The 11,130-nt window shown below is 27.0% G+C and overlaps 2 protein-coding genes across 2 annotated transcripts in view; one reads left to right on the top strand and one right to left on the bottom strand.

The window, feature by feature from the left end:
- Positions 1–349: 349 nt before the first annotated feature.
- LOC105361174 (protein lethal(2)denticleless-like) lies at positions 350–3,537 on the top strand. The gene is made up of 8 exons (XM_011498284.1): positions 350–446; positions 650–894; positions 1,366–1,543; positions 1,631–1,868; positions 1,944–2,152; positions 2,232–2,446; positions 2,742–2,871; positions 2,907–3,537. The coding sequence occupies exons 1-8, from the start codon at positions 404–406 to the stop codon at positions 3,503–3,505; spliced, it is 1,857 nt and encodes a 618-aa protein (XP_011496586.1). The 5' UTR covers positions 350–403; the 3' UTR covers positions 3,506–3,537.
- A 4,885-nt stretch (positions 3,538–8,422) lies between these two features.
- The window catches only part of Lapsyn (Leucine-rich repeat activity-regulated protein at synapses), a 37,632-nt gene continuing 34,924 nt past the window's right edge, over positions 8,423–11,130 (bottom strand). The window contains exons 3-4 of the mRNA XM_011498066.1: positions 9,829–10,344; positions 8,423–8,743 (exon numbers count right to left, since the gene is read on the bottom strand). Of these exons, the coding sequence (XP_011496368.1) occupies positions 8,423–8,743; positions 9,829–10,344 (837 nt within the window). The remainder of the gene's footprint in view (positions 8,744–9,828; positions 10,345–11,130) is intronic.

Below are 11,130 nucleotides of genomic sequence, written 5' to 3'. Positions count from 1 at the left end.
TATAATTTCACTGTAAACATTAGTGCTATAGCGTATGCTTGCTCATTTTCAATTTCAAGGACTATTAAAATTACTTTGTTAAGATTCAATTGTATTATTTATTCATACTACGATAGCAATAGGAAATCATGATTTAACGAATATTTATTTTTCTTTTCTTTTCTTTTCTTTTCTTTTTTTTTTTTTTTTTTTTTTTTTTTTTTTTTTTAAATTATTCTTCAAATAAACATTAGGAGAACCAATAAGATCGAGCGATAAGTGCGCATGCGATTTTTTAACCTATTTTCCTGGAGTCGAACAATCGAACCTCTGCATATTTCATTTTATTATAGTTTTTCCCGCCGAATTGTCAGAGGGACTGTGACAGTAGTTATTATTACTAGTTATTTATTAATTAAAAATAATGAATATAGTAAATTCCATTACGGCACGAGAAACAGGATTAAGTACATAATAATTATTAACATTACATTAAGAAATAAATTTTATTTATTAATTAATTTATACTTATTAATTAGCCCAATATAAGCTTCTATGTACTATAACATTATTTATTATGTGTAAAAGAATGAAGCTGTATAAATATATATATATATATATATTTATAATCATTATTAATTAGAAATTATTCAATTTTATTTTTTTACAGAATACTTTCAAAATAATGACATTGCATTGTTGCGTTTAAAATGTTATCGCGAAGATGCCTATCAAGGAGTTTCAGCAAATGTTAATGCTGCGGATTATAATCCAAAACCTCCAATTTTTGCATGTAAATTCTCTTCTGCTAACCAATATTCTCAAGTAATAGCTCTTGTAAACGAAGATGGCAAGCTTGCTTTACAAGATACAACGGTCAAATATGAATCCCAAGAACCACTGGAAGGAATTCAGGTGGATATATTTAAGAATCTGAAATTGTTTTCTTCGACATTCCTCTTAGCTTTATTTTTTTTTAAGCATCGATATATTCTTTATAGAATTTAAGATGCAACAGAATGCAAACAATCTTCTTTTAAAAGAATGCAATTGTCAATGCGATTGTAAATAAAATTATTATCCTAAAGTAATAATAGTTTAAGTTATGTCTCTTTCAATAATTAATAATTATCTATTTTATTAGCTTTAATTTTATAATAATCAAATTTACTGAGAAATTGACATGTAATTTACAGTTTTTTCTTTTGTAAACGCCAAGCAAATTTTTAGAGCTTTAATTAGATTATTATATATATATATATATATATATATATATATATATATATATATATATATCAATATTTCTACATTAATTCTATATAATTTAATAAATTTTATTATTAATATAATGGATGTTTTAATGTTTAAAAATATTGTAAACTACAGGCTCACAATAACGCTATATTCGATATTGCATGGATGCCACAAGAGTTAAAACTAATTACAGCATCGGGTGATCTTACCGCTTGTCTATGGGATGTTTCATCAGAAATGAAACAATTACAAGTATTCGCCGGCCACACAAATTCCATTAAAAGTGCTGTCTTTAGAAATCAAGATAAAGGTAGAACGCTAAAATAAAACATTTATCCTTAAATGTTGAATTTAGCTAAACTAACGTTGACTAAACCGTCCTTTTCTTTTAATACAGCTGTGTTTGCAACGGGAGCTCGCGATGGAGCCATTATGATCTGGGACATCAGAGCTAGTCATAGTGGTCAGCCCAAACCTGACAATTTAATCTTTAATGCTCATGAGATGAAAGTGTCATGTGGAGGAAAACAACGTAAACTACTATCGCAATCTGTTAAGTCCTGTAAATCTCAAAGTGTCACGGCCCTTGCTTTTCAAGACGATTATACATTATTCTCATGTTCTGCGGGAGACGGGTATACAAAGTTTTAAACTCAATTCCCTTCGGCTCTTTTAATTATAATTATAAAGACACATTTTGTCGCCATTAGGTTAATAAAGGCCTGGGATCTTAGAAAAAATTATACGATCCATAAGAAGGAGCCTATAGCTAAACATACCATGAATTATGGAGGAAAAAGTAATACCTACAATGGCTTTACATCCCTTTTGATTTGCCCATCGGGTATTACAATGTATGCAAGCTGCGTGGATAAAAAAATATATGCATACAACTTATCGTCGTACAATCCTAATCCAAGTAAATTAAATCGAATTATAGCGTCTCAATGCAAACGCACGAGGAATATTGATATTTCATAATAATACTTCCATAATAGTTGCAGAATATCATGGGCATGGATCACACAATAAAATGTTGACATTTTTTGTAAAAGCTTGTTTAAGCCCGGATGGGAAATATCTTGCTAGCGGATCGAATAATGAATCAGGATACATCTGGCATACGAGAAATCCAGGAAAACCATTAATTAGACTCTCCGGTCATAGAGACGAAGTCACTTGCGTTGCTTGGTGTAATAGTGGTGAAACAAAGGTATTTACAATATCAAATAAATAGACAAATAATCAATACTCTATGTAGTGACAGACTTCTTACACCTCAAAGCTCACGAAATTCATCCTGATAAAATGTAAAGATTAATTTTTTCTTCTTCAATGATAATGGTCATACACATCATTTAAAATTGTATTAAATCGTCGCTCGGCTTACGATACAAAGACATGTTGAAATTTGAAATAACGAATCAATTGTAAATTTCAATGATCTTATATAATAAGCATTTGTCGTCATAATGTTGTAAAAGCTCAATGGATATTGATTTGCTTAGATCGTCACCTGCTCCGATGACAGTTGCCATAGAGTTTGGCGAGTCAGACCGGAAGAAATTGACGAAGACGAGAAAATAAATATATTTGGATACGCAGAGCGCTACGAGCAACAATCGAACCTGGAATTAGGTAGCTCAAAGATATAAGATAATTCATATTCACTCAATGCAATCAACATCTTCACACTCGTTACAAAAATGCCAATCCTAAACTCACTATTGTCCAAATTGCTATTACAGACAGTCCGTCGAAGCTCGGCATAGCAGATTTGTCACCGGAGAATAGAGGACTGATGAAATGCACCAGCTCAAACAAGCGCTTACTTTCTTCACCTCATAAGGATGCCCGTGGATGCTCCAAGCGCGCGAACTTGAATATTCGAGCGACTCGGGAACTAAAATTCAGGCCCAATTGCGAACTGGTCCCAAGTACTTCACCAGCCTCCTTTTCACCAACTCTCGATCTGCCGAATTTCGTCGTAGACGGCACAGCGCCTCACTTATCCAATTCACCCAAAAAGTTCAAAGAAAACTTGAACTGGCTAACGGAAATACGAAAGCGAAAAAATGCTTGTAAAATAATAACGGACAACTTTATCAGTTCAAAAATTAGTAAAACACCCACGCGTAGAATAGGTAGAGTGCGATCGACAGAGTTGAGAAAGATGTCGAAGAACTCTTCCTGCTTTATGCCAGCGATTACGAATTTTTATTCGAATTTAAGCTTGGAAGACGGCAAAGCGACATCGCTCTGCACATCATAAACATAACGGAGCTTTAATGCATTGCTAATAAAGTCTTACTCTTTAGGCAGTGTAAGCCAATAATTAATAATTTCGCATAAAAACTTGTACATAATATTGACACAATTTAGAAATGAATGGACACAATTAGAAATTCATAATAAGTTATTTTATATATATATATATATATATATATATATACACACGCGCGCGCGCGCGCGCGCACACACACACACACACATATATATATAGACACATACATACATATATAGTTGCATATATTTTTATAAATTTTTACATTATTGTATTTAATATGCATTTACGAAGGAAAGTGGTTTTTTAAGAAAAAAGTAATCGTAAAATATTGTAGATGATTAATAATAATAAAAGCAACAAAGAATTTCGAATTATCAAATAATTAGAATTGAATGGTGGATAATTTTAATGATTCTCTGAAAACAAATTTCATAAGATGAATGTTTGTTTTAAACGATTTTTTAAGCTTAAACAAATGTATTTTATTATTTTAACACAATAACTATTTGACGACGAAAAGTTGAACAAAAAAAGAGAAAAGAAAAAAAAAAAAAAAGAAAAAAAAACTAAATTATATTGTAATAAATTATATGTATATAATCAAGTTTTATTTTATTCGAAGAGAATTATTTATTTTGTTATTTCATTAATTTCTTAAATTGAATAAATTGAATAAATTATGTAGAATATTTTTTGGAAATTAAAAATACGACAATAAAGTTATGAAGCTATAAAGATTTTTGTAGTTTTAAACAATTGAACGTCCGATCTAGTTGTAATATAGTGAAAATTTAATGTAATAATAAAGAAATGTGTATATGCATTCTTAAAATTATCGTTAAGCCAAGTATCTCATCGTATTTATAATATACACAATGCGTTTTCAATATATATTTATTTCATCTAACCTTAGACTGCAAGAAACAACGAGGAAAAACATTATTTTTATATAAACATTTATTATATGGAATTTCAGTGGTTACATGTACAGTATTATCGAATGTCAAACAGATTAAAATATATTATATAAAGTATAAAGTGAAATATTATATATCAAATTTTATAATAAAATTGTAAAACAATATTAATATATTGTATTATGTGCCTTACACGATAAATCTGTACTTTTGATAATATAGGTCATTTACTATTATTATATATTTTTAGCTCGATTCAATCAACTTTTACATTAATAAATAAATTAAATGTATCAATATAATTATTAGTTTTAACAAATTATATTGAATATCCTTCATTTCCATTTTAAATATAAATATACATCTAAGTACATCAAATTGTCACATATTTAACATACGATTACTATTATACGTATTATTAATTTACAATATAAATTAAAAATTAAAATAGTAATATAACTATTCTTTGGTTTTTAATTGCAATTAAGAATAATTATATTTATTCTCTTTGTATGTATAAATAATCATATTACACGTGAAATTATAAATATTGAATAATTTATGAGAATAATAATCTTGTAATAAATCAGTTTAGTAAGTACTTTGTTCGAGCAATAATTACATTTTATTTACGTCGATATAATTGTATACGTATATGTATACGTATGCATACATAACAAATAAAATGAGGTACAAAAATTGATTGAATTTCTTACCGAACAAAACAATAATTGTACATAAATTATAAAATAAAATATATATAAGTTTTTTAATAAAATTTTCAGACCTCTTAATTACCAAAATACAATTCTTTACAAAATAAGATTATTTTTATATTAATAAGCCTAGCATTTCTTGCTCTTTTACACATATAACTCTGCACTTCACACGTATACACATACACACACACATACACACACACACACACACACAAATATATTTATCATGGTCACAGAAATAATGGATAAGACCTTATAAACTAATGACTATTTTGTAATTGAATTTTGCTTATTTCATATATAAATAATATTAAATACTTTTGAAATATTTGATTATTTGGAGCGGTACAAACATTATCTTTCAAATAATATATTTATTTATATATTTATTTTTTTATAGTATTATTAATTATAATTATTACGTTGTAGTTTCTTAAATATTATTATTATTATTATTATTATTATTATCATCATTATTATTATTATTATTATTAAATTAATCGATAATGCTTTTTATTCCATTAGTCATGATAATTAATAGATTATTAAAAATGTTAAGTATATATAAAAGGAAAAAAAAAAAAAAAACCAAAAAAAACTTATTTATTTTTTCATTTTCATTTTCGTATTATATAAAATGCATTAAATAAAACAACATTTTATAAAAATAAACTGAGCATTTGTAAAGTGAGTTTAAAATATTTCTTTATAAACGAATGAAATATTTTATTTGAGCGATTCTGTAAGTAGAATTCACGTAGAAAATAAACTCTTGAATCGCTGTCCTTAAATTTATTTAGAATTGTATTTATCCACGAAAGTTGAATATATCACACCTTTTATTTTTTTTCATCTGTAATTTTTAAATATAAATTGTATTTATCATTAAATTAATTGAAATGCTTTATTTTCTAACAATATTTTGCAAATAAAATAATTGACTCGAATAAATATAAAGCAAATGTTATTTTTTATTTTTGCATATTATACTTAATTTATGAGAAAATTTAAACACATAAAAGTATTATGGATTGGAATAAAATTAATGTCTTAAATAAGGAATATATTTCATGATAAATTGTATGTTATAAGTAACAATATAAGCATGAATATCATTAAATAAGTTATTTTATTTATTGCAAGCATTAAGAAAGATTTTAACTTTCTGACAATATGATTTCAGTCGTACGAATTATATATTTGAGCAAAATATTTTTTATAAATTCAATTTACATATACATATACTTATTCTTAAAAGTTCAATAGAATACCTCAAAAATAGTTTCAACAATCTTCACATATTTGTAGAATGACCAGAGTACGATTAATTTCTCTGAACATTCCATGAAAAAATTATGCATTAATAATTTTGTATATTATATACAATTATATATAGATTTTCTTATAAAAATCATCATGTAAAGCAACTTATAGGTATGACTAGATATGTATTAATAATTAAAAATTTGTATGCGTTTACTTGAAATTATTATAATAATATTAACTTAATACATGATATGTATTTGAAAAAATCTATAGTACAAATATAATTGTATATGATCGTACAATGACATGAAAATAAGTTATAAATATAATTCAAGAGTTAGACGACTACTTTTTTTCAATTTCAAACATCCAAAAAAAGAAAAAAAGAAAAAGAAAAAAAAAAAAAAGAGAGAGATAAACATCATTATTCTAGTAGAGTTTCTGGGTATCGATACAGTTTTTACCCAGTAATTTTACATCTACAATACATTAGATTTACTTATGTAATATAAATTAATTTCGATAATTAATTGATGTTTAAAAAAAAAAAATTTCTGCTTTTTTTTTTATTTTTTTTTTATTTTTTTTTTATTTTTATTTTTTTTATTTTTTTTTTTTTTTGAAAGAAATTACTTGTATAAATAATAATATTAGAAAAATTTAGTTTTAAAGATATAATTTGAATACAAATTGTACAAGGACTCTTAACAATTGAAAGTACTAAAATTTAAAAGCGTAATATTACAATTTTCATATTGAAATTGCTCATTAAATATTAATTGTAAATTCAGTAATTTAAAATGAAAAAATTAATTAGTCTCTAGAAATACGAAGCAGTCTAACGCCTTAAAGTGATGACTACAATTCTATTAATTAATTCATTACATTATAAAATTATGGAAAACACATTTCATTTCTTTTTTCAATAAGTAAACCTCCAACTATCTGATATAACGATTTTTAAGTATTGTAAATTTTCACATTATGTTTTTATGTTTTTAGAACGATTTTTTAATAATAAAAGTAAGGATTAGTTAGATCCATTTTATTTGTAAAACGCAGCTTTTACAAAATATTTATCGAAAATATTTAATCTTTTCATATTATAAATTTTCAGTAATAATTTTCATATATTCTTATTGATATAATGTTGAAATTGAAAATAAGCTAATTGAACTTCACAATAATAATCTACACGTATTTGTTTCATTCTAACTTATCTTACACTTATTATTTCAAAAAATTGCAGAAGAACAAGTATCATGCGCATTTCTAAACGTATAATAAAAAATAAAAAACTTGTATTAAATTATTAAAAACTAAAAAATTAGTAAACCGATTAAGTCGTACAATAGTAACAAACAAAAATATTGAATTTAAATTAATTTACACATACGACAGACCATTATTTCAATTTAAAAACATGAACATAAAGCATAAATTTTACTATTGTACATGCGTTAGTTATGCATAATAATGATTTTATGTAACATACAATAGCGAATTAAATAAATGAATTAATATTTGTTTAACTTCATCAATTATAAACTAATTTTGAACTATTTAATAATTCACATTGATTAAAGATACCACTTATTATTAATTAATCGACTACGCGAAAGGATATACTATTTGGAATTTTTTATCATTAAGTATTGTTATATAGTTTTAAAACATCAACACAAGTATACCAATGGCTAGTATAAAATTAACTATACGACTCTGATTCTTTAGTATTGCAGGTATTATTGAAGAAGAAAGAAAGAAAGAAAGAAAGAAAGAAAGAAAGCAAAAAAAAAAAAAAAAAAAAAAGATGAAGAAAAAAAAGTCAAATTGGATAACCAAATTATCAAACGTAGAAAAGTAAGTTGGCTTCACCACAATATCACATACGTTTTGATATCTATTATCATAAGGTAAATGTTTATTAAACAAAAGAATTTGTTCATAAATCCTCGGCTTTTATCTTCATTGTCGATCCCCGGAGCCTTCTACGCCTTCTACGACTGTTCGTGACTGACGTCCTTATTAAGCAATTGTTCCGTATTGGCATTATTTGATGCCAGCACCTCCTGCTCCTTGAGTCGTTGGCGCTTATTTCTGTTGCGCTTGTGCATGCAGCAGAGTGCGACAAAAATGCAGGAAATAAAGACACCGATGCAGGAGGCAATCCAAATCCAGGTCGAACGAGCTTTACGCGCTTCCACTCGATTTCGAACATTTGCTAAGCAAGTGCTGTACAAGCTCATCGTTCGATTCGAAAATTCCACGATGGAACACCGTTCGCGCACAGCCGGCGGACAGTCCAGCGGGAGCTTCAACTGTTTTCGATAAGATGGACAAAGCGTCGGTTAATGTTTCTATGTTACACTACATTGTTTATTAGTTTATTAATGTTTTATCGCCCTTGTCTGTGGCTATCGATAAATTGGATCGAATGGGACTTTATTTTCCCATAATCTTGCTTAATAATCTTGCTTTCCGATAATAAGGTTTACGTGTCATTAAAGCCGATTGATCAATATGCCGTAGCTACAGACAATGCATATATATATATATATATATAATAGAAGAAGAAAAAAATAAATAAATAAATAAAAATATTATCAAAGTGCTGCCCAAGTAGCGATTTAGAGTTTTATCAAGAAATTAATTAAGGAATTTCATTCATCATATATCATACGAGCCGACATTTTATAAATGTTGAAAGCCCCGAGTAGCATAAACGATATTATTACTTATTTTTTAATCGGTTAGCTCGTTCAGTATTTTATTTCCCATGACGGCATTTAAATCAATGAAATATAAAAGCACGTAATGTTTAAGCTTGTACGGGAGAATCGATTAAATAACCCTTCATTTTTCTATTAAATCGCCATTGAAATTATCATTGCAATTTACTACGACGGATTGTCGTTTCAATAACGAATCTGCACCTTAATGATTTTGATAAATTTTTGAAATTTTTGAAATTTTTGAAATTTTTGAAATTTTTGAAATTTTTAAAAAATTTTTGACATTCCCACTACCGTTGCCTCATAATCCAATAAATTATATTCGTAATGTAATCTGTCTATAGCTTTCTTCTCCTTAGCTCGGCTCGACAATCTTCAAACGATTCACTAAAATACTAATATTTGCTTTTGTACAAATGTTAATTCCTATAAGAAATATAAAAAAAAAAAACTCCAATTTCTATCTAAAGTCAAGATATCGGCGATATTCCATTATCGAGTTAAGACAGTTTCAAGATTAATATTTTCCAGAACGTTAGGTCGGTTGATGTTAATTAAACGTTAAATCAAATACATCGCGCACTTGGCATAATTATATAAAATAGCGATATTTGAGAGGCTGTAGGGGGTAAAAAAAAATTTGTCATTATAGATAACGTTGATGAGCTCACCTTAATGCCTCTGAAGCTAATCCATTCCCTCAGCTCGTAACATTCGCAATTGTTTTGATCGAATCTGATTGGATTGCCCGTAATATCGAAAATCTGAAGCGAACAAAGCGATGCTATATCTTCCGTTGTTATATGGTTGATTGAGTTATGGGAAACGTTGAGTAGGGTGAGAGTGGTTAAGGGGCTCAGCTTTGGAAGCCGAGTTAGTTTATTGTTGGCGAGATAGAGCCATTGGAGGGGCGAACGAATGCCGGATACGTCGAAAACTGCGTCTGTCAGTTGATTATCGCTCAGGTAGAGATTACGTAGGGACTGCAACTGGTAGAGACTCTTGGGTAGCTCGAGCAAGCCATTTTTCGACAGATCCAACACCTCCAAATAATAAGTTGGGCCAAACGCGTGCTCAGCTATTGTCTGCACGAAGTTGTCTTGTAAATATAAATAACGCAGGCTCATGTACCGTGACAACGTGTCGTTACGAAGCTCACGAATACGATTCTCACGTGCGTCCAGTACCTTATGGATAATACAAAGTTCATGATATTTTCTTACTTTTCTCCATTACTCACTAACTTGCTATAACATTTAGCCTAAACAGTTTCTCTATTTCACGAAATATCACTTCCATAATAATGTTATAATAATTATTAATATTTAAAAAAGTAGTTCGTATGATAATTCGTAATATTTACAGAGCAACATTTTAGGTGAAAATCTTTTTTTTTTTTTTTTTTGTTTTTTTTTTGTTCTAATAATAATTAAATAAAAAGAGTATTTACATTTTTAAAAAATCAATTGAAGCTATTTATTATAAAACAAAAAAAAAAAAAAACAAAAAAAAGAAAAACAAAAAACAAAAACAAAACTAAAAAAGGAAACAAATATTTATACTATAATGTTAATACTTGAATTTTCATTTTTTTTTTTTTTTATTACTTTTAGCATTGATGATACAATCACATTATATGGAATAAAAAGTGTATGACAGAATAATAAAATGCAGCCAATATTTACATGTATTTGACATTTATCTTGAATGTATAATATTATTGAATTTTTGAATTTTTGAATATATAATATAATATTTTTATAATTGATTTTTGGAAATAAATTTTTCGACTTTCTTTATCCTGTAGTAAGTATGGAAGCGTACAATTATTATTATAGATTTGATAGATAATTTAGATTAATAATGCAATTGTAATAATGCATTACATAATATTAGAAAAATATTAATTATTAGACTTACGGCGCAGTTATTATATGCAGAAAGTTTTTTTTTTTTTTTTTTTTTTTTTTTTT

Source organism: Ceratosolen solmsi, unplaced genomic scaffold, assembly GCF_000503995.2.
Source record: "Ceratosolen solmsi marchali unplaced genomic scaffold, CerSol_1.0 scaffold14, whole genome shotgun sequence".
Lineage (NCBI taxonomy): Eukaryota > Metazoa > Arthropoda > Insecta > Hymenoptera > Agaonidae > Ceratosolen > Ceratosolen solmsi.
This window is presented reverse-complemented; position numbering and strand designations above follow the sequence as displayed.